This window comes from Barbus barbus (genome assembly GCF_936440315.1).
Source record: "Barbus barbus genome assembly, chromosome: 25".
Classification (NCBI taxonomy): Eukaryota; Metazoa; Chordata; class Actinopteri; order Cypriniformes; family Cyprinidae; genus Barbus; species Barbus barbus.
Genome location: NC_136753.1, coordinates 28,987,259 through 29,012,125, shown reverse-complemented (window position 1 = coordinate 29,012,125; position 24,867 = coordinate 28,987,259). Strand labels below are relative to the sequence as shown.

At 34.8% G+C, this 24,867-nt stretch overlaps 1 protein-coding gene across 1 annotated transcript in view; it reads left to right on the top strand.

The window, feature by feature from the left end:
- Positions 1 to 505: 505 nt before the first annotated feature.
- The window catches only part of LOC306844756 (cadherin-22-like), a 101,039-nt gene continuing 76,677 nt past the window's right edge, over positions 506 to 24,867 (top strand). Inside the window, exons 1-2 of the mRNA XM_079377135.1 lie at positions 506 to 1,428; positions 11,498 to 11,792. Of these exons, the coding sequence (XP_079233261.1) occupies positions 1,201 to 1,428; positions 11,498 to 11,792 (523 nt within the window). The 5' untranslated portion in view covers positions 506 to 1,200. The remainder of the gene's footprint in view (positions 1,429 to 11,497; positions 11,793 to 24,867) is intronic.

The following is a 24,867-nucleotide window of genomic DNA, read 5'->3' as shown; positions in this document are numbered from 1 at the left end:
GTTATCTTTGGTCTTTAATAAGAACAATAACAATAATAATTATTATAGGGCAACGATAACTGGTTACAGAAGCAAAAAAATAAATGTAAACTTAAAATAAAATAAAATATTGAAATGAAATGGATAAAAATAATTATTAAATTGCATTTTACATTATATATAATTAAATATACATTATTATTAAATAAAATAAAATCTAAAAAATCTAAATAATAATAATCAAATTATTAAACTTTGAAAAGTGTGCTGTAAATGTTTCACTCCAAAAATAGCATTAATTTTCTCATCACCTTTCTTTTAGACTTTCCTTTCTTTTTCTCAACTAGGCAGTGCTGGACATTGGTTGATGTTAACCAGTAGTCAAATATCTATTTAGCCATCTATCATCTTATAGTTCGCTCTGTTAGTTAGCTCTGCATGGCCAGCTATAAGTTTCCATTTATTGCTTTTTCCTATTACATAAGGTCTTTTGCTTTTCTAATCAGTTATCTTTGCTCTTTTACAGGTGATCAGATGCTGAGGTCGACATAAACTCACCCATGTCAAACTCTCAACCCTGCGTGTCAAGAAGTACCCACAGCACGTGGATCTAGATTGGGATAATAATACCTCTGATTTTGAGGAACATCTTGCATCCATGAAATTTGAGGATTGCTTTTTTGTCTTTGGGATGTGAAGCATACAAATGGAAATTAAATGCAAAACGGTTGGATTACACTCTTTTTGTTAAAGCAGTTAACATGGAGCTTTCATGAATTTCCAGGCTCACAATGGGACTGCCAAGACTGAACCACAAATGACTTTTTTTTTTACATGTTTGCAGTTTCGTCCAGTAGCTGTTCAACTTAAAACTCAACTCGAGCACAGATAGGACTTCAATGGCTTTGTGATTGGAACCTGTCATTGAGAAACCCAACTTAGATATCAGAACGGAGGAGTTATAGCTGTGTACCACCGAAACGGCCTCATCTTCCCAAGAAAGATTCCTCTTAAATGCCCTCTTGAGGGCCCGGTGGCCTCTGCGATGACCAAAAACCTATTGGATTTATAGTTTCATTGAGCAGCGGCAAACTCTCGTTTACCTTCCTCAACCCCAGAGTCAAGGAGCTTTTCTCAAGCAATCAAGCGGCTGGGTGGAAAGCTTCATCTTGAATGAGTTTCTGACTTCTGCCCCATGTAGAGACGAGAGCGTTTTCAAACATGGCTCCCCACTGGAGAGGAGGAGCTCAGGTTTTGGCAGTGACTCTGGGAATTCTGCAGTGCTGCGGATGGCTGTCCGGTCAGACCATAAGGACTAGTGTTGGGATGATGGGAAGACGTCCAGAGCAATGGCCGATGTCCCACGAACGGGTGAAGAGGGGATGGGTGTGGAATCAGTTCTTCGTCGTGGAGGAATACACCGGGACGGAGCCGCTTTATGTCGGAAAGGTAGGACTGCAGAACGTGTTTTTGGTTGCATGATGATTGCTTATTTTTCCATGCAGAAGAAAAATCTATAGCTGCACAATGAAAGCCAAGAAAGATGCGTGCGCTGTGCATTTAAATGAGCCAATTCTCAAATGTGTCTCAAAGTGCATGGATGGCGTCAGGATAGTTGACGAGGACAGATCAAGCTCAAGTTTGGTCATAAGGCTTGAATTTCTTCTAAATATATGTGGGCCAAACTAAAACAGCTTCTCTTAAGATCTTATTATGGCATATGCATATATTTGGCTACATTAGCAATGCATTAGCAACACTGAAAAAGTGATTTAGTGTGCATATATACGTTTGTTTATGAGTTGTGTGCAGCTGGGCAGTATCGCAATAAACCGTATTTGGAAGTTGTAAACATTAATTTTGTACATTAGAATAATTTTTTTCTAAGCAAAAAAGAATGGCTATAATACATTTTTACTATAATTTAAAAAAGTTTATATATATATATGTGTATAAAATATTGTTATATTTTGAATAAGAATCATTAGATGACATTAATGATCACAGTGTGACCCCTAAAATACTAATTGTCAATTGCCACCATCCTTCAAACCACTATTTGCCAGCAAGAAGTTTTAAATCATTTAAAATATAATATAATTAACAAAAATAAGTATGATTTTTTTTGCAGATGCTTTACGCTGAATGACAATGAAACATTACTTCACCCATTTTATTTATATTTTTTTATTATTATTTGAAACTTCGAAGTAGACACTATTTATTATGATTTCTATGTTCATACAATGTCCTTTAGTATATTTAATTTGATTTGGACACCAAAATCGGATGTCTCATTTTTGAACTATTTGCAATTATTTGTGGTAATTAACATTTATACTGAAAATTGCAGTAATTTTAATGATATTTTGAATGTTATTTTTTTTGTTTAGCTGATTTGTTTTGTAATCTCTGGAGAGCGTCAAGATTTAATCTTCCAATAGCAAAAATTGCAATCAATCAATTTTCCCTTTTTTTTATCAACTGGAAATGTTCATGACATTTTTCATATATTAAGATGTCTTGTAGCATTTTCCATATATTAAGATGCTTAATTAAAAAATTATTGGTAAATATTGTATATTACAGATACAAATACAATGTAGAAAACTGTCTCGAATCAATGGTATCTTGATATTCCTTTGTTTTTAATGTATGTGTGTGTGTGTGTGTGTGTGTGTGTGTGTGTGTGTGTGTGTGTGGCTATATAGTAATTGTTTGAGCTGTATTGCACAGCAGTAGTGTGTTGTAGAGATATAAGCGACTCGTGCAGGATTTCATTAAGAGATTGTATGTGTGCCAGAAAAAGAGGAGCTGATGTCTAAATGAGAGCCATAAAGGATGATGTGGGAAATGGAAGGGGTATTCTGGAGAGAGATGATTTTATTAATAAAATTAGCCAGAGTTACTGCTCCCTGTGAAGTCAGTCAGGCCGTGAGCCCAGATGATTAATAGGGCTGCTGGTGTTGTGTGTCTATTGCTCACCTTATCACAGACTTTAATTAGGGTGATATAGAATTAAATATGACCATTGCCTTTTACCAATGACGGCCATTTAAAACAATCCCTTTCTTTCTCTTTCCTCGCTCCAGCACTGTCCTGTGATTAATCTGCTAATGAAATATCATTTTTCTAAACGTTTGGCCCCTGCATTGGCAGCTCTCTTCAATACATTTGTAAAAATGAATTTCACTTAGTCTTGCGTTATTATATAAGCTGTTTTATGTGTCTATATTATGCGGCTTGACTATAATATGTGTTGAGTTTGCAGTCTAATAACATTTAATGTACTGTGCAGTGCAAATTTTATGCCACAAAAACAACTTTTGAAACAACATTTGTGTGGACATATTCGCATTTTTTCCCATGAAATTTGGCAAATCAAACACAAAAAAATGTTCTTGAAAATGTCACGTTACAGAAGTAAAATGGGTGCTGAATAACATCTCATGTTGAGAATTGTCAAAGAGTTTAAACTTTTTTAAAAATGAGTCCTGCTGAAGTGACCTGTTAGATGAATAGATGAATAGTTTTTCCTTCTTTCTTCCTCTTTAATCAGACTAAACCTGCTAAACCTTTGTTCCTGCTGGAACGGCTTTGATGTCTCATTCATTCTTTTAATTTAATAGCTTTAATTGCAGCCATTAACTTTAAGCCCAATAATGCTTCATTATGACATCGGTCTTTCTTCAGCAGATGTCTTGTGTTTTTGTCTGCAGGGAATGGTGCACTTGCATTCACAAAAGCCTCTGGTGACCTTATGCTATTTACATTAGACTTTCAAACCGCATCAACTCAAAAGGCTTGTCGGAGAAACACGGACATCCTGAAGGTTAATTCTACGCATCAGTCCCTTTTCTGCAAAGAGCTCTAAGAGAGAGTGAAAGTTGCAATATTTCTTGTCGAAAAGGCCACTGCACCATTTTTCCCCTCCAACTCTGAGCCTTGAAGTCCAGACGTATGTAAACCTCGAGCCGATAAATATTAGAAGTCTCTTTGCAGGGAAAGGCAGTAGGGCAGCAAAAATGAACAGTGGAAAGAGAGTTTTTACAGGCTGAACACCGACAAGAACATCCCGCCATATGGGCAGCGCAGCAAAGTGGAAAGATTTCCACTGCGCTTTGAAAGTATGCCAGCCTCCTCCTTCAGACGAGCGCCGAACATTGATTGATAGGATTTGAACGTGTAGAGCCGGGACGCTGAACAGACGGTGGCGTTCATAACGCGCATGCCAAGGATGTCTGAACGTGTTCAAATAATTTCCTGCAGACTTCGTTCAAACTTTCATGCAGGATTATTTTTGTGTCGGAAAAAAAAAAGGTTGAGCATACAGTATTTGTTTAATATTATTTATTCAACAGTTAGGATTGGGAATAGTTAGGAACTGTTTAATTTGTAGGGGAGTTTGCTTTCACCCATTGTTATTTTTTTATTTATATACTAATATAGTTTTTTTTTTAGTTAGCTTTTATTTCTATATTTTCAGTTTTTCTGTATATTTTATTTTTAAATTTTTGTTATTAGCTTATGTCATTATTATTATTATTATTACTATATTTTTATTATTTAGTTTTAATTTTAGTTCACTTATTTATGCATTTATGCTTCAAGTTATTTCAGGTTTTACTTTTTAATTGTCCTTTCGTGTACATTTTTAATCTAACATTACTATTTTATTTTACTGACGCTTTATTTAAATTAAAATTTATATAGTTTGTTTTTTTAATTAAAATGGTGCCACTACTACAAATAATAATAATAATAATTATTATTATTATTATTGTTGTTGTTGTAGTAAATAACTGTTATTGTAAATAATTATAATTATAAAATGATTATAAATAAAAAAATATATAAATTAAGTATTAATATATAAATATATTTGTATTTAGTAGTAGTTTTTGTTTTGTTTAACAATAATAACCATGTTTCTCCCACTTTAAAGTACAACATTGATCCACACTGCTTATTGAATTTGAGTATTGCGTCCTACTTTGGCTATTTTCATCTTCATAGTCTGTGTTTCACTCAGTTGAATAATTGATAAATAATTATTAGTTTCATACCCTTTCTGCCTCATAAGCATCTCTGTCTGACAGGCCAACACTCCTGGTTAAAAGTGTATCAGGATGTTCATGCACAATCTCTTTATCCATGAATCGTAATAGTTTAAATGTCAGGGGTGTTCGTCGAATCTGCATGTTGATTGCGAGACGAAGCTTTATGAATCCATTATTAGTGTTTTGATTTTTCTCTTGAGAGAGAGTGTTTTTGTAGCTAATGAGTTTCAGCAAAACAAAAGGCCTGTGTTTGCTGATGAGGTTTGGCCGTCGTGACCTGATGTGCAGATGTCTTGGCTGAAGTCTGTGTTGAGAATGTCACACAGTTTTGCTTGCGGCTTTTTGTTTTACGGTTTTGTAAGCTGCAATGAAAAGTGTTAAATTATCAGGCCCATGCAAATTAAATTCATCAAAAGCCACACTGGAAGTTGTCAGTGATTGTTATTGTCACAGAAATGCCAGTTTGATAGTGCACTTCTTTTGTTTGAGATTTTCACAGCTATAAATGCAAGACTTAACCTTCATTGCTGGGGATCAGTAAGATCTTTTTTTGTTTTGAGCAAGGATGCATTAAACTGATCATAATTGACAAAAAAGACATTTATAATGTTACAAAAAAATCTATTTCAAATAAATGCTGTTCTTTTGAACTTTCTATTGATCTGTGAATCCTGAACAATAAAATGTATCAACATTTCCACAAAAAATAGGCTGCAGCACAACTGTTTTCAACACTGATGATAATCAGAAATGTCTCTTGAGCAGCAAATCAGTATATTAGGATGATTTCTGAAGGATCATGTGACACTGAAGACTGGAGTAATGATGCTGAAAATACAGCTTTGACATCACAGAAATAAATTACACTTTAAAAAATATTTACATAGAAAACACTGATATTAAGTTGTAATAATATTTCATAATATTATTGATCAAATAAATGCAGCTTTGGAATGCAGTTCAAATAAATGCAACCACAAACCAGAGCCGGCGCCAGGGCACCTCCATCAGGGGGGCATTTAAATTTCTAGGGGGGGCACAAATCACATTGTGTGGTTCGGGTGGGAAGCGTGCAATCGCTGAGTTGCTGAAACTCGCTAAAGCGTGCAATCGTTTTCTTATGTGCGCAGTTTTATCGGTACTTTCGCTTCGAATTCGATCGCGTTCAGCGAGGAGGGGAGAGGATGGAAAGTGGGGGGCACAGTAACTCGTTTGGGGGTGGCACGGCCCGTGAATGCCCCCCCTTGGCGCCGGCCCTGCCACAAACTTTTTAACTTTACTGTAGCCTATGTAAAATATATTTATTAGGAATAAAATATATGAGCAGCCCGCAATGCATTCAAACATATTTCAACGCTAGTAGTCGTAGTGGGACTTTCTGACCCGCGTGTCTGGTTTATTCACACTTCTGATGTGTCGCTGGTGTCACAGTTCGTGTGCAGGAGCTGTTCCTGCCTCGGCGCTCATCAGAGGTGAGATATTGGGAGTGTCGGCTAGCTCCTTCACTGCGACTAGAAGCTAACAGGTTTGGTTTGTTAGCGTGTGACCTGAGAGGTGGCAGGTCGCCACAGCCTGGAGCTTCACTGCTCCGCCAGACACTTCATGCTAACTACACCGCTCAAATACCAACTCGGGCTCCAACTGTTTGTCCATGATAGACTTTTAGTTTTTCATGGTTAAAAATTTCTAAGGCCTGTAAATGATAAACATGATCAAAACTTTGCTGACTTTTACCTGTTGCACATTAATAGTGTATAGTTTTTTTATCAGTAAAATCTCTTTTAGTGTCTCTTTGCTGTCATATCTTGCTCGGTTTTACTGGATTCTCCATCAATCATTTTTTTAGAAAAATCAGTGTCTCAAATGTTTTGAAGAGCGATTGTTTCCAGGAGCTTTACTTTCACTGTTCCTCAGCGGAAAAATGATCTTCCCAAGCCTCTAAAACATCTCACATCTTCTGAGGAGCGTTTATTTCTTCATCTCTCAATCAACATTGGATTATATGTTCATATCATTTCAATCTCATTTTACTAATACATATTATGGGAGATAAAGAATGACGAGTGATATTTATATGTGTTTTTACTGTAATAAAGATCTCATTTATTTATGTTACAAGCAGTCAGAATTTGATACTTTTTGTCCCTATAAATCAGCATCTTCACCAAATATTTTTCAAATTATTTAATTAAAATATATTATATAAAATATATTTATATAATATAAATATATTATACTAATTTATAATTTATAATTTTTTTGCTAATAATAAATTGAATAAAATTGAGCTGCTTTATCCTCTAATTTCTCACTATATCAAGCGATATGAGCCATAAAAGCCTGATGTATCAAATATGATACTCAACAAAAAACGTATGAAATCAAATTTTCTGTAAAATTTTGTCTAAAAGTTCGATAAAATAATAAAAAAAAAAGACTACTTCCTATTACGGGGTTAATATGCATAATTCCGTGTGTATGTATTTTTATGTTTTCTAAAGCATCGTACCATTAGTTTATCAACAATCTATTCACAAACTCTGCTGGAATGCATTGTGAATCAAGTCTACTTTGTGTAGCGCTAATTGCCGTCTGTGTAGTTTTCCAAATCAGTCACTTATCTCGGTTTGAAGGTGCCTATGTAGACAGCAGGCAGAGTAGAAGCAGTAGTGTTTATAGCCTGAGGTAAGGATTTTCAAACTGTGTAGTGAAATGAAGCCGGCTTGAGGGCTGCAAAGTGATATTATTTGGTTTAAGCCTCGTTTTAGGGAGTAAATGAAGTCAGAAGTTTTAAAGACGAAAGCCATTAGCAAGCAATGCAGCTAGAGCAGATAAGGCCTCTGCATGACCTTTTGACGTCTCAAACTCAATAACAGCACTTGTCAGGTAAAAGATGCATCTCCGTTTCATTAGGGAAAACAGCAGAGTCACAGCATCCGATTATTATTTGTTGCGTTCCTAATTGAGGCAGCAGATGTGATGTTGATCATATGATCTCCGTATACGTTAATGTACACAAAAGACTTCAGGAGCGTGTCGTGTTTCTGTTCTCCGATCAAACGCTCGCTGTGAGCAGACAGGGAAGAGGATTTTTTATCCTCCAGCTCTCCAGATATTGCCCAGCTTTCTTTGTCTTCCTGTTAGAGAGGTTTTTTTTATTACTGTTGAAATATTGATATGCTGAAAAAAGGATATTTCCAAGCGCATGTTTTATTCGGCTGAGGGAGGATTTGAAATGAGGAAAGAGGGTGGGAAAAAAATGCAATACTGTAGGCTGGCTTGCGTTATTCCCATGTTTTACGACAAATACCTAATGAAAATCCCCACGGGGGTGATAGAAGCCACTATTTAATTAAGAGTTTCTAAAATATTTAACACGTCGATGATGGAGAGGGTGATTTTGCTCTGTCCACTGCTGTTTAGAAGACTTTTCCAGGCACATTATAATGTGGAACAGGCACAGACTGAAGCTAAAGAAAGTCAAAATGATACAGTCGACAGAGCTTTACAACACTGCAGCGCTGCAGATACCTCTGCATTTCAATAGCTCACATCAGCCGTTCTCCCTGCTGATAAAAACTATTGACTATTGAAGTGACATTCAGCCAAGTATGGTGACCCATACTCGGAATTTGTGCTCTGCATTTAACCCATCCAACGTGCACACACACACACACAGCAGTGAACACACACACACAGCAGTGAACACACACACACCGTGAACACACACCCGGAGCAGTGGGCAGCCATGCTGCGGCGCCCGGGGAGCAGTTGGGGGTTCGGTGCCTTGCTCAAGGGCACCTCAGTCGTGGTATTGAGGGTGGAGAGAGCGCTGGACATTCACTCCCCCCACCTACAATCCCTGCCGGCCCGAGACTCAAACCTGTAAATTTGCAGGGTTTAAAAGCTGCCAAGGCCTCAAAACTAAAAAGCATCTATTCTAGACAGACCATCTTACAGGTTTAGTAGGAAATCCTATTGAATGCAGAGGCAATTTCTTGAGATTTGTTTCTTTGCTTTGTGTCTTTTTGCTGTGAAATCTTGATTTTTAAAAGTAAATATAAGAATAACTTTAATATTGCTAGTAATATTTCAACATGAACACTTACTGGACTGAATCTACTCAAATTTGCTTCTTTGTCCATGCTTTTTTTTTTTGAAAAATCATGTTCAAATGTGAGTGTCAAATATGATCATCAGGTTTGTGATGAACATTTAGTTTAGTGCCCAAAACCCCTCGAAAACCATCTAGACAGACCGTCTTGGTGTGTTTAAACATCTCAGCTGAGGTTTAGTTTGAAAGAGATTTGTTTCTTTGTTTTGTTTGTTGGACCCCAGAATGCCTCCAAACTTCTCTTCCAGGCTCGACTTTAGAAACACATCTGCTTTTATATATAACGAGCCTCCGGCAGGCCGTGTTTCCAGAGCACCTCCTCCCTAAATCTCTGAACTGACCGGCTTCATTACTGATCCGTAGATGAATGGAAAGGATTGTTATAGTCGGCCCAAAAGCAATTGCTTGGTGAAATACATTTAAACACTCCAGAAACCCCAGACAAACTTTAGAGCGTAAACTGAACCACAGAATTAGCAGTTATCCATACGCCAGAATATTTAAAGCGGTGTTCACAACCCATTTAACTTCTGTAATGTGATGTGTTTCGGTGTGAAATAAGATGTTTAATGGAAAACAAAAGCAGGGCATGGAGTTACATTTATGCATCAGGAATTAGTCTGTCTGCAAGGCCTATACACCTTTTCAGTTTGAAGGCTTTCTACACCTTTTTTTTTTTTTTTTACTTAAAATAATTTAAAAGTAAAAAAAAAAGTTTTTTAAACAAGCTAAAAGCTAGCTTTTTTTGGATATTATGTCTAAAAAAAAAAAAAAAAAAAAAAAAAAAAAAAAAAATATATATATATATATATATATAATGAAATTAAAAATAATAAAATATGTATAATCCATATATAGACAGACACACAAAATAATTAACATTATTAATTACGATAAATTGTATAAATGTATACATTTTTATTAATATTCAAAATCAAAGCTAGATATTTATAATGTTATTTGTTAGATTTAGATTTAAATTTATTGCATTCAAATTTAAATTTGAAATGCAATTCTATATTCTATGTCCTACCTCAATTCAAATTCAATTCCAGTGCTGTTATTTAATTGAAATGGAATGTCATTTAGTTCTGAATGGAGTGAATCACTGAATGAATCCTTCACAATACATGCATTAAGAAAGTAAATAAGGGTGTTTCTTGTTGACTTTTGAGACATTTTTTAGGACTGGCTGCCCACAGATTGTTTTGTAGCAGATGAAATGCATTTGTTCAGGCCTTGTAGTCAATATCCGCTTTGTGTACCATGCATCAGTTGCCATAGTAATGAGTCAAAGCAATGCCAAGAGTCTTGTGCAGAACCAGAGGAGCCGTCGGTGTGGAAAGAGAGGATGGATAACTGGGAATTGTGCCTTTCATCATGGCAACTGGCCATATTACTGAACTCATGAGGCAGATCAGACGACATTAGCCATGGAGACATGACTGTATTTTACACATTGATGTGTTGTGTACTCAAACCATTCACTCATTCATTTAGTAAATGCATTTTTTCCATTTTAGTTCAAACTCTATGCAAAATGTATGTTTGTGAACATCAAGTTTTATATTGCTGTAAGTCTCACAGCTGTGCAATTCCCAAACTAGAACTGAATTTGATTTCACAAACAGGAGTAGTTTGTTATTATAAGAAATATGGAATATTTCTAGAAATATTACGTATTAATAAGCAATGTTGTATTATACAGTGCCAATAAAAAAAAAAAGAATATATTTAATAAATGGCCTATAGTTTTATGTTGGTTTTTACAGAAATGACCTCAATATTTTTTCTAGAATTTATTTTTTACTACACAATTATTATTAGTAGTAGTAGTCGTAGTTTTGTGGTGGAAGAACTCTTTTTTTTTATTATACAAACCTTACATTATTATTATTATTATTATTATTATGTTATTATTATTATTATTATTATGTAAATAATAGCAAATATCACACTTTTCCAGACATTTCCTCAGTGTTTTTCATTATAAATAAATAAATGAATAAATAAATAATACTTTTTTTTATTGATTTATTTTAAAGTTACAAAGTTGCTTTAAACCAATGTGATGGACCTTTTGTGTTGCAGTATGGTTTTGACAGCTCTACATTAGATCAGAAGTAAACAGGCATAATTAGTCAAAAATTTCATGTTTTGCAACTTGCTTTTAGAATAATTAAATTGCTCTTTTGTCTGAGCTTTAATTTCTATGCATCATTCCAATTTGAATGCCGGTTCACCGTTTCAGATACTATTCAGATATTTCAGTTTCCTTGAACATCGCCACTACATCCAGACTGGATTCCTGTCTTCTGACACAGCTCTCTACTTTAATCCACAGATCCATTCAGACTCTGATGAAGGCGACGGCTCTATAAAGTACACGATCTCTGGAGAGGGAGCAGGCACCGTCTTCATCATAGACGAGGTCACGGGTGACATCCACGCCACCGAGCGCCTGGACCGAGAGGAGAAGACCTTCTATACCTTACGAGCTCAGGCGCGAGACCGCCAGACCGACGCACCACTGGAACCCGAGTCTGAGTTCGTCATCAAAGTCCAGGACATCAACGACAGCGAGCCCAAGTTTCTAGAAGGTCCCTACATCGGGAGTGTGGCTGAGCTCTCTCCTATCGGTAAGAGTTACACTGTATTTATAAGCTGAACTGTTGCTTCTGTAATACTGGTGTTAGTATATTGTAAATATATATTTAATATCATTGATCAGGCTTATTATATTTAACTAAAATTAAACCAAAACAAATTTTGTTACTTGAAATAAACTACATTTCAGTGTTATTTATTAATAAGAAATGTTTGAATTATTTGTATCTATACAAATGTTGTTACCTGAAATAAATTTTAGCTGCACCAAAATTTTAAATAATAATAATAATAATAATAATAATAATTAAGCTTGTATCATTTTAGCTATTTTCCAAGGCAATGTTTATCATTTTCTTTTAGTTTATCTTGATGTACTAATATAACTAATACTGCAATAAAATGAAAAATAATAATAAAAAAAATAGTTAAAACTATATAGACAATTAAAAAAATGAATAAAACTGACAAAAATACACAACAGAATAACTAAAACTTTAACTAAAATTAAAAGGAAAACAGAAAATATAAAAATAAAAACAAATTGAAAATATTAATAAAAACTAACAGTATCTCAATGATACTAAACATTACCCTGGCATTGATATGCTAGTTTTTGGTGATATTTTGAATTAGGTTATATTTTTATAATTTTTATAGCTTTTATTTTTTTTTCAATTTATTTAAAGTTTTTAGTTAAAAAAAAAACAGGATGTGTAGTGTAGTTTTACTATTACAAATATGGAGTGAAGGACTATACTGTGATAAGAGCTCACTCAAATACTGAGGTGCCAAACCATTCAGGGCTTTATAGGTAATTAGCAAGATCTTAAAATGTATACAATGTTTAATAGGGAGCCAGTGCAGTCTTGGCAGAACTGGGCTAATGTGGTCATACTTCCTGGTTCTAGTAAGAACTGTAGCTGCTGCATTTTGAACCAGCTGGAGTTTGTTTATTAAACGCGCAGAGCAACCACCCAATAAAGCATTATAATAATCTAACCTCGAGGTCATGAACACATGAATTTGACATTGAGAGCATAGATCGTAATTTAATTTGTTTTTAAGATAGAAAATGCAGTTTTACAAATGCTAGAAACATGTTTTTCAAAGGAAAGATTGCTATCAAAAAGTACGCCTAGGTTCCTAACTGATGAAGAAGAATTTGCAGAGCAGCCGTCAAGTATTAGACAGTGATCTAGGTTATTACATGCAAAAGTTTTTGGTCCAATAATAATTAACACCTCTGTTTTTTCAGAATTTAGCAGTAAGAAATTGCTAGTCATCCATTGTTTATCAAGTATACATTCTGTTAGTTTTGCAAATTGGTATGTTTCATCAGATCGTGAAGAAATATAGAGCTGAGTTTCATCAGCATAACAGTGAAAGCTAACACCAGGTTTCCTAATGATATCTCCCGAGGGTAACATGTAAAACGTGAAAAGTAAGGGGCCTTGTACTGAGCCTTGAGGTACTCCATACTGCACTTGTGATTGGTATGATACCTCTTCATTTACTGCTACGAATTGATGGCGGTCAGATAAGTACGATTTGAACCATGCCAGTGCACTTCCCCTATTGCCAACATAATTTAGGGAGTAGAGTGCATCTGAACATAGAATTAAGATGCAAAAGCCTCTAAGTAACATTTGAAATTTTCTTCTAAAATGACAATTTTTTCTCAGTCTCCTGTGTTTATGTTCACTTATTTCACTTTAATGGCTATAAAAATAACCTATTCATTGCCATTAAAGTGAAATTACTGAACCTACACATAGGAGCCTGAGGAAAATGCTCAGTTTAGAAGAAAATTTCAAATGGCACTCAGAAGCTTTTGCATCTGAACTCTTCAATATTATTTAATAATAAGCAGTGTTTTAACACTTTTAATTTATATAAAGTTGAATTTAAATTATATATATATATATATATATATATATATATATATATATATATATATATATATATAAATGAATCAATACAAAATATTTTAAATATTATATTAAATATTAAATGGCATTACAATGAAAATAAATAAATAAATAAATAAAATAAACAAACAGTATTTATAAAATAGTTTTATGTTGGAAAAACATTTTTCATTTTAAAGTTTTTGTTTTTTTGTAACATTTTAATTTGAGTTTATTTACTTATTTATTTGTTTGTTTGTCTGTGTAGTTTTTAAATTAAGTTTTAGTTTTAAGTTTATTTATTTTTATTTATTTTAGTACTTAAACTAAACAAAAAATGATAAATGTTGCCCTTGCAATTAGCTAAAATAAAATAAGTTATATGATTAATATGTTTATATTCAATATAAGATTTATTTATTTATTTTTAATTTTTTAATGGTTTTAGTTTTAGTTTCAGGTAACAGTAATAATGACACTGGTTCAGATCGCAATTCAAAATGCAAGTTTTGTTGTTACACAAGGCCCAAAAGAGAGTAGTTTTCTCCTTCAGATCAATTACTATCATGGCAAAACAACAATTTGAATAGATGCTTGCTGAGTGATGACATGCTGCAAGTCCAGCAAACATGGTGCATTTTGCTCCTGTTTTTATTAATACATTTTCATTATTCAGAGGGTCAAAATAGATGCAGAAAATTCATTTTAGTCAATTCTTGCTTTTGCAATGTGGGTATCAAAAGTACCATCGAAGTACCATAGTACTTTTAGTAGTAGCCTACCATATAAATGTCAAAGTAGAGCATTATTGGCATCTGATAGAACGGTACAATGATCCGTCACGGTATTTTGTGTTATTTCCTGTGTGTTTTGGATCAGGTGCACCTCAGCCAAAGCTCTTATGTGCGTGTTTGCGGATATAAAGGATTTTTAAATGCAGGTTACAATAATGTAATCACTGCAGCGCTGCACGGCTGTGAACTTCCTGATTGAAATTAATTCCTGCTTCCTCAGCACATCGGCGGCAGCCACTCGCTGCTTATTGACACGCAGAAGAGAGAGAGAAATATGAGCGAGTCCTCCGCTCCCTGTAGGCTTCTCCACCTTTCAGTCAAATTATACATTAAAGAAGTGTGGACTTCATGTTTTATACATTGAACAGCGGCGGCTGTAATGAAATAACGGCTCTGCTTAGTCAAGCAGTTCCTGTTTGTTTTCTGCTTATGTTTGAGGTCCTGGACAGAACAAGTACTAATGGTCTTATTGTTAGAGCCTCGGGAAGAAGGTCAGTGTTACTCGGCCAAAAAAACTCAACGGCACATTTTAATTTAGGTGCATGAAAAATTACTGCATAATAAGAGAGTCTATAGAGTATAAAACACCTTTTACAGTAATGCCAAACAATATAAAATAGATAAATATATACAGGGGTGCACATAAGTGGTCCACAGGTCCGCATGTGCGACCAAAATTAAAAATGCGCTGTGTAAATAAGTTCTGACAGCGCATTTGCGTACCGACATGGATGACAACCGTTAATGCACAATTACAATTTTAGATCGACAAACTGTACTGTATATGATTTCTATTCAAACTGAAAGCATAATCTAGACTAGCCGCTGCAGTTTTCAAAGCAAAACTGTGACATTTAATTCAGCGGCGCTAAACACAGAAGCGCATACTTACTTGTCGGCAACCCGCCAAAATAAAAGCTCACTGTGTTTACGTTTGACAATGATGAAAATTCAAATAATAATAATAAAAATGATAATAAAAATATTAGCATTTTATTTTTAAGTTTACTATAAAATAATTGTATTTGTATGTAATACTCGCTTTTTATTTTAAAATAAAATAGTATTATCACACTTGATTATTTAGTTTATTATTATTGGGAAGAAAAAAAACAAAAAACTAAATAAAGTGCAATAATATTATCACTATTATTACATGGGTCACACTCCATGCCGTGGCCGTGTGAGGACCAAACCAAATCTCCAGATACTCATATGAGAACCAGGCTGAAAAACTGATGTGCACCCCTGGATATATAGTTGTCTTGTTAGCAAAATAATGATAAAAGTTAATATCAGTTACATTGCTACATGGAATTCAGCAGATTTATTTATTTATTGGCAAAAAGTCTATTGAGCTCTCCAAGGCCGCATTTATTTTATTAAAAATTCAGTAAAATCAGTAATATTGTGAAATATTATTTATGATTTAAAATGACTGTTTTCTATTTGAGTATATTTTAAAATGTAATTTATTTTTGTGATGCCAAGCTGAATTTTCTGCATCAATACTCTTTTTTTATTTTACCATTGTTTTACATAATCCATAATACACATTATATAATAAATAATTTTATTTAATAATAAAATAATTGAGAAATTTTATTTATAGTTTTATTGATTCTTAATTTTTTATAATAATAATAATAACAACAACAACTCATCTTTATTATGAATAAATAATATGATCCATGTAATAGATACATTATATAGTAAATTTATAAATACTGTAGGCACAATGTTCTCACTTGCAAAACTAATTTCAGGCATGCAAACTTTTAATTGGTCGTGTACATGTTCATTAACAGCACAGGGATCTGAAGCCAGGCCTGGCTCACGCTTCATATTAAACTCGACTGGTCCTCCTGATCTGACATAAAGAGCTGCAGTAATTTTCCAGCCGCAGAGCTTTAAGTGACCGGCTAACGGGTGGTCACACGTAACAGGGCTAATTGTCCCGCAGCAGACAGAGCTAATTTAACGTCATGTTGCGCGCAGTCGCTTTCCAGCAAACTCGCCCCGTAGATGTGTGAACAACTGATCTAATAAGTTGTGCCGTCTTACCACTCTGCCAGAGAGAATTCAGCAATAATCATAAAAAAAAGTAATCACGGCCGAGCCCCGGGCATATTAATTTTCACTTACCGCCTTTGTCATTTTCTGCCTCTCTTTCTTTCCCTCTCTTTCTCTCTCCAGTGGCTTTGCTGATACTCATGGCCTTTAGCGCGCTTTCGAAGCCAAGTCGCATTTGTTTGCATATTATTCACACACTATAGGCTAGATGCTTGATGCTGGCTAACCTCGAGATGAGCCGCAGAGACGGTCAAAACACCGCCTGTTAATCAAATTAGTCTGAAATCACTCCAGCGTGACTATCTTTTGTCTATTTTTGTTTGTTTTTCACAAAATTTGACACTGGTTTATGAGATATGAAGAGATTTCTGCATGAAAGGATCATATTGCTTATAAGAGTCATTCATGGTGTCTAATAAAACATCAATACTGATACTACGCATGCTTTTTATGTAAAAAAGGAAAATTAATATATTGTTAAAAGTTATGCTTAATGTAAAAAATTAATATTATTAAAAAAGTTATAATAATTAATTATAATTATAATTAATATGATAATAATTAATAATGTTATAAAAAATTTCAGACACAACAACTGTTTTCAACATGGATAATAATCAGAAATGTTTAATCAGCATATTAGAATGATATATATTTAAATTATCTCAAATGTCTTTCCAAATGTGATAAGCAATAAATGAATGCCATATTTGAACAAATTATAATGTTTTAGGTAAATGCATAAAAATCATATTTGAAATCGAAAGATCTTTAAATGTCGGGTTGAAATGGACCATGTAGTGGATAAAACAATTGGAAAAAAAATCAGGAAAAAAAGTGGCAAAGTAATACATATATATGCTGTTTAACACAATTTAATTAATTAATAATAATAATTTATATTCCCAAAATGCATGATTAATTTTATAATAAGTTTATTTTTAATGTATAAAATACTGTTCTCTGCGCAGTTCAGTAGAAATCTTTAGAAGACATATTTTCCTAAATATTTAGTTTTTCAAGCATCTCGTGTGTGTCTTATTATTATTATTTTTTTTTTTTTGAAGTCTGACTCTTGTTTGTTTGGAGTAAAGCTATCTGTGAATAATTAAACCAAATGCATCTCTTCCCTTCCTCCAGTTGTGAGAGCCAAAGTAGCGCTTTAAATATTTACGCTCCGGCAAAGCTTTGCCCACAGTTTCAGAACTCTTCAGATGCATGCAAAAATAATATGATGCTTGTTCGTGTTGTGCAACAGATGTCTAACCGTAGTTTTAGAGGAAATGTTCAAAACCCCTTTGAATGATTCACCAATACGGTTTCTGCCCGTGTCAGATAATAGACACACAAAGCTGGCTGCGCCATCATATTCACAAGAGATTTGCATTTTCAGAAGGAAATAACAGAGCAGGCGGCAGAAGAACAATGTTGAATTTTTGGGTGACTTCAGGATCCAGGCTTTAGTTCTGCATCGGTGCTGCTTTGTAATTATCCTCAATGACTTGGAGGTACATGTGTTTGTGACACACGGTCTTGTTGTACCCATGACAGGCCGTAAAATGCCTGCATGTGACAAAAGTGCTGCTTGATGGATGGTTGTAGTGGAGAGCTTTGATTGATGGCCGATGGAAAGGTTATGTCACTGGATTTGAACTCCAGCATTCTGACGTCTGACCTGATTTGATCTGTGTTGACTGACATGGCTCATCAGCTCTAGAGGAGCCACGGCATCGAAATGCACAAAAACACATCGAGGTATTCCAAAATGCATTCTGAAGCAGATAGTTCTAGTCAGCAGGTTTATATTGCACAGCAGTTTTTGATTGGATTACATACTTTTTCAATGCATCATGGGAGGGGTGGTTGATTTTGCCATATTTTTATACCTTTTTAATAAAGTACATCTATATGCATCTAAAAAGACATTCAGGATATTCTAAAATGCAATAAAGTGGATAGTTCAGTCATATTGCACTGGCGATTTTTAATTGATTACAGAGTTTTGCAGTGCATTATGAGAGGAGTAGTTGCTTTCGTAGTTGAACAATTTTAAGTCATACTTTTGTACTTCTAAAAATAATGCATTATGAAACCGATAGTTCAAGTTAGTAGGTTTATATTGCACCGCGGTTTTTGATATTATAACATAGTTTTGCAAAGCATAATGAGAGGAGTAGTTGATTTTGTAGTAGGCTAAAACAAATTAAAGTCACATGCAGTTTTGTACCTTTTTGTCTGAATTTCTTATGTTTTTTGGGTTCAAATCAAAGCCTGTATTGTTCTCCATCTCTGAGCTGTTTTTTGTTTTTTGTTTTTCAAAAAGAATGAATGGGAAAATTTCTTGCATTACATGCACCCTCAGTGCACAAGTTTTTAACCCTTAAATGCATACCTCTCGGGTCTTTAGCGACCCGGGACATCATTCACTACCCTCTCCCTCCTTCATTTGTTAAAGTTAGACTCCAATTTTCTTAGTATTCCTCAATTTATTCATTATAAACAAGATAACAAGAAAAAAAAAAATTCTGCAAAAAAAAATACTCATATATTTTTTATGACTCAATGCATGCAATTCACCTTTACTCCTCGAGATGGCACTGTTCAATAGACAATAATGACATGACGTTCCGCTCATAATCACTGCAGGCATAAACAAAAGAATATCATAAGCAAAAATTGAAATGGTTTGAATGGCTATACTGCAGAGCAATTACTGTATGCCATAAAATATAAATGTCACTGTCATTTGATGCTTGATGTGGTGAATAAGCTGCCAGCAATCAAACTATTGATTTTGAAGTCACTGAAAATGGTAGTTTTGCGAATATGTTTGAGATCACGAATATGAGGCAGACACTGTGGAAGTGCGCTCTGACGATGACAGCGATGGTAAAATTATCTGCTCAAATTGAACCCTTCTAAGTTTCAAAAGGTAACAAAATATGCCTTATTTTATTCTTCTGTAATTGTTCTTAAAATGTCAAGAGAGTTTTTTGCTGTTGCAACAGTTAGAGATCCATCCGTGCTGGATATATAGGTCCGGGTCGCTAAAGACCCAAATATGTACATTAATAGTGTTTGACGAAACATTCATGCATCTAAGGGTTAATGAAATGCATCTAAATGCACACGAAGACATCAAGATATTCTAAAATGAATTATGAACCAAATGGGTCAAGTCAATAGGTTTCACTGCAGTGGAACTTATTGCAGTCAATAAGTTTTTGATTTGATTACATAATTTGCATCGGGGTAGTTGGAAGTCATAGTTTTGTACTTTTTTTAATACATATAAAACATATAAATGGATGAATAGACAATGAAATATTTTAAAATGCATTATGAACTCAGATATTTTTGGTTGAAATCAAAGTCTGTGCTGTTGTAGTCCATTTCTGAGCTGGTTCTGATTTAAAAGTCTAGTGATGGAATTTTTTTAAATCCCTGTGGAGAAAATAAATGGAAAAATTATTTATTTATTTATTTGATTACATAATTTTACCATGCATCGAGAGGAGTGGTTGATTAAGCAGATGGTTAAACATTTTTGGTAACTTGGTAACATTTTTGGTGAAATTTGGTTACATTTAGCATGATTTTGGTTAAGTTTTGGTCAAATTTTTTTTTTTTTGGAAAACAAAGTTAGTGTCACTGTTTTGTGGTTTAGTTCAGTTTAAGGTTAAAAAATCTTTAGTGACTTTAAAAAAAAAATCCCTATGGAGAAAATTAATGGAGAAATTATCTAGTTTTTGATTTGATTACATTCATCTTAAAATATGTCTAATTTGTAGGCTAAACAAATTAAAGTCACATTTTTGTACTTTTTCAACCAAAATTACAAAATTAGTTTTTGATTTGAATACATAATTTTGCAATGCATCATGAGAGGAATAGTTGATTAAACAGTTGCTTTAAAATATTTGGTTTTATTTGTTGCCTTAACAAATTAAAGTCACAATTTTGTACCTATTTTAGGTTTGTTCAAATCAAAGCTTGTATTGTTGTTGTCCATCTCTGAGCTAGTTCGGTTCGGTTCAATGTTTAAAACTCTTTAGTGATGTTTTTTTGTTTTTTTTAAATGAAGAAAACATGGACTCTCAGTGTAAGACTTTTTAATAAAGTACATTTAAATTCATAAAATGGTATTGAGGTATCATACAATGCATTATGAAGGTGGATCAACAGGTTTATATTGCACAATAGTTTTTGGTTCAGTTTGAGGTTTAGAATTCTTTAGTGTTGGACTTCTTTTTAAAATCCCTATGGAGAAAATGAATGGAAAAATGACATCTGGAACCGAGGCCGCTGTAAACGTGGTCACCCACTGCCAGGTACAACTTTTTAATAAAGTACCAGAGACTGGTAGGACATCAGAAGAAGATATGCCAGATATGAGCTATTTCATCGCTGCGAGCGCTTTATTTAAATGGTCACATTCTGAGAAGGGAGGAGAGGAGAATGGGGCGTTCTGGTCTATTTTAAACAGATTGCCTTTAAATATTCAAAATGAAAATGATTCTGCTTTTACTCTGTGTTAAATTGAATAAAATGGGATTAATATCTAATCCTCCTCTGTGCTTAGATTTTGAGATTTGCTGCGGCTGCAGCAGCGGTGCCTCGATCCATCTGCAGTCTGCAGGCTTTTGATGTCATAAACTTCTGCTTTTTGATGTCTGCTTAAAGGTATAATTCACCCCGACATTAAAATTCTGTCATTCATTCGTTAACAGAAGCTTTAGCAGAATGTCCAGGGGCCAATACCTTAAACGATTTTAATCCCATTAGTTAATTCTTTTACACTTAGTATCTTTTTTTTTATCTCTAGAACTTACATTTAAAAAGTTGTCTTGCGCTCACTTTTACAGTTTTATGACCATAAATAAATAAATTATTAAACTATATTTTTTACATATATTAAGACAAAATAGTACAGAATGTTATAATTGCATATATCATTATGCAGTTTAAGCATATTTGTCAATCATACAGGCAAGAAACAGTTAAGATTTTAACACTCATTGTGGCATATAGTTTATTAATAACTTTTTAGAATATTTGATTTCTATCATTATTTTTCAGCACTCAAAAATTATAGAATAGTTTATTATCAACTATTTTCATCTTTTTATTATTTTATTATTTATTAAACAGTAGAGTTGTTTTCTAATTAATTCAAATTGCTTATAACCAGTGTAAATCTGGTTAGTGTGAAAATAATAACATTTATGTTCTTAAAAAATATGACCATGATTAAAACATTACTAGCTGTGGAACAAGCAATATATAATAAATATATAAATATATATTGCAGAAATCTCACCTGTTTCATTTACAGTATACACTGACAAAAAAATGGAATTGCATGAAATTGTGAAAATTTAAAAAAAAATCTAAATGCACGGAAATTTCATTTGCAACTCAAATCTACTTTAACAATGTCTTCCCGTGCAGAACTCACCATTATGGTGCTAAGGTGTTGCGGGTGGTTGTAAGGGCATTGTTATGCAGTTGCTAAGGCATTAACACTGTTGCTATGTGGCTGCTAGGGTGTTCAAAAGTGTCTCTCGGTTCCTTATCGCAATAGTGATGGTTGTGAGATATAGTTGGCCAATAAAGCATCCTGGATGGGGGACTGCTTAAGTATGTCTTTGTCGAAGTGGATGAAAAATATCCCATGTAAATCCTTATGGGACTTCCTCGAAGATCCCGGCAGCGGCCCATTGACTTTTATGACACAACATTACCCAGCTCTTTTTTTTTTCTTCTTTAGTCTTTGCTCATATCTAAGAGTGTGGTCTTTATTTTTAAGTGGGCGAATGAAAAGTGAATCAAGTGTTGAGATGGTGAGAGAAACTTTTCATGTGAAAACACTTTGGATTTTATGGGAGCACTAAACGATTGATAATGCGGAGTGATTCGGGGCGTTCGGTGCGAGTGACTCTGACAGGGTTAAATAGAGGAGAAAGCGAGCGGCGGGCACAAATCTCCTTTACGACAGCGGCTCTTAAAGAGCTGTCAGTCTGTGGTCCTGCATGAGCTCACCTCTCCTGACCATCTGCTCCGGTGCCTCGGCTGCCAGCGTCAAACACACTTTGTTGACACCATTAAGTGGGTCATTCCTGTTACACAGTGCCTTATGAACTCTTGAGCTTTTATGAATATGCCTGTGCAGTAATTTAAGGATGTATTTCTATGAAAAAACTCTCCAGTCAAGCTTTAATCTTACTAATTTTGACTTTAGTAATTACTCCCACAATGGCAAGAGCTGAGGATAGTCACTGCTCAGTAAAGGATTGACATTAGATTAAGCCGATTTTCATGTTATTAATTAAGTTTTTATATTGTTATACTGATATCTGTAATTTTATCGAACCAGTTGAGATTTTAGTGAGACACAAACTAACTAATCCATCAAATCCATTCATCCTTACTAATGTTTCTGCTGTTGATTTCTCACAGAAATGATGCCACTGCATGGAGACTGGCTTTTGTATGGGACACACACACACACACATACATATATACAGTACATATATATATACGTGCACACAGTATCTAACAGAAGTGAGTATACCCCTCACATTTTTGTAAATATTTTAATGTGACAACAGTGAAGAAATGACACTTTGCTACAATGTAAAGTAGTGAGTGTACAGCTTGTATAACAGTGTAAATTTAATGTCCCCTCAAAATAGCTCAACACACAGCCATTAATGTCTAAACCGAAAAAAAAAGTGAAAATATCCAAATTGGACCCAATTAGCCATTTTCTCTCCCCGGTGTCATGTGACTCGTTAGTGTTTCAAGGTCTCAGGTGTGAATGGGGAGCAGGTGTGTTAAATTTGGTGTTATCGCTCTCATTCTCTCATACTGGTCACTGGAAGTTCAACATGGTACCTCATAGCAAAGAACTCTCTAAAGATCTGAAAAAAAAGAATTGTTGCTCTATATAAAGATGGTGTAGGCTATAAGAAGATTGCCAAGACCCTGAAACTGAGCTGCAGTACAGTGGCCAAGACCATACAGCGGTTTAACAGGACAGGTTCCACTCAGAACAGGCCTCGCCATGGTCGACCAAAGAAGTTGAGTACACGTGCTCAGCATCATATCCAGAGGTTGTGTTTGGGAAATAGATGTATGAGTGCTGCCAGCATTGCTGCAGAGGTTGAAGGGGTGGGGGGTCAGCCTGTCAGTGCTCAGACCATACGCCACACACTGCATCAAATTGGTCTGCATGGCTGTCATCCCAGAAGGAAGCCTCTTCTAAAGATGATGCACAAGAAAGCCCGCAAAAAGTTTGAGGAAGACAAGGAGACTAAGGACATGGATTACTGGAACCATGTCCTGTGGTCTAATGAGACCAAGATAAACTTATTTGGTTCAGATGGTGTCAAGCTAGTGGGGCGGCAACCAGGTGAGGAATACAGAGACAAGTGTGTCTTGCCTACAGTCAAGCATGGTGGTGGGAGTGTCATGGTCTAGGGCTGCATGAGTGCTGCCGGCACTGGGGAGCTACAGTTCATTGAGGGAACCATGAATGCCAACATGTACTGTGACATACTGAAGCAGAGACTGGGCCGCAGGGCAGTATTCCAACATGATAACGACCCCAAACACACCTCCAAGACGACCACTGCCTTGCTAAAGAAGCTGAGGGTAAAGGTGATGGACTGGCCAAGCATGTCTCCAGACCTAAACCCTATTGAGCATCTGTGGGGCATCCTCAAACGGAAGGTGGAGGAGCGCAAGGTCTCTAACATCCACCAGCTATATATGTATACATTATATACATTATATGCATTATATTTCACACACTTAAAGCTCTTTTATTTTACATATGTAATATGTAATTGTTCAGCTTGTAATGCGTATACCCCTAGTATCAATATATTAAGATGTATATAACATGGGACATAGAAATGTGAAGTGCATTTATGCATAAATCTTACTGGCGGCAAGGGATGAGGAGGCAGTGGCTCTAAAAATGCAGTCTTCCATAAAATCGGGCACATTAAAACTAATTTTGCTTTAGAGCCTCTTGTTCTCTTATATCTTAGCGTATGCATTTTTCATTGGCTATTTACAGTGCTGTTGGCTTTTTCTGCTTCTATACAGCTTCCTTCAGCTCTTCCATGAACAGCTCCTCATCTCAAACCTTCTGGGTTGTAGATTTTCAAACAGATGACATCCGATCAAAGATCACCTAGCGGGTTAATCTCACGCCAACCCCGAGATAAATCTCTGGACCAGAGCGTCCCCAGTGGGTATGGTACGGCGAGCTTCCACATCAGCTTATTTTTTGATCTATATTTGATGATCGTGCCAATCTA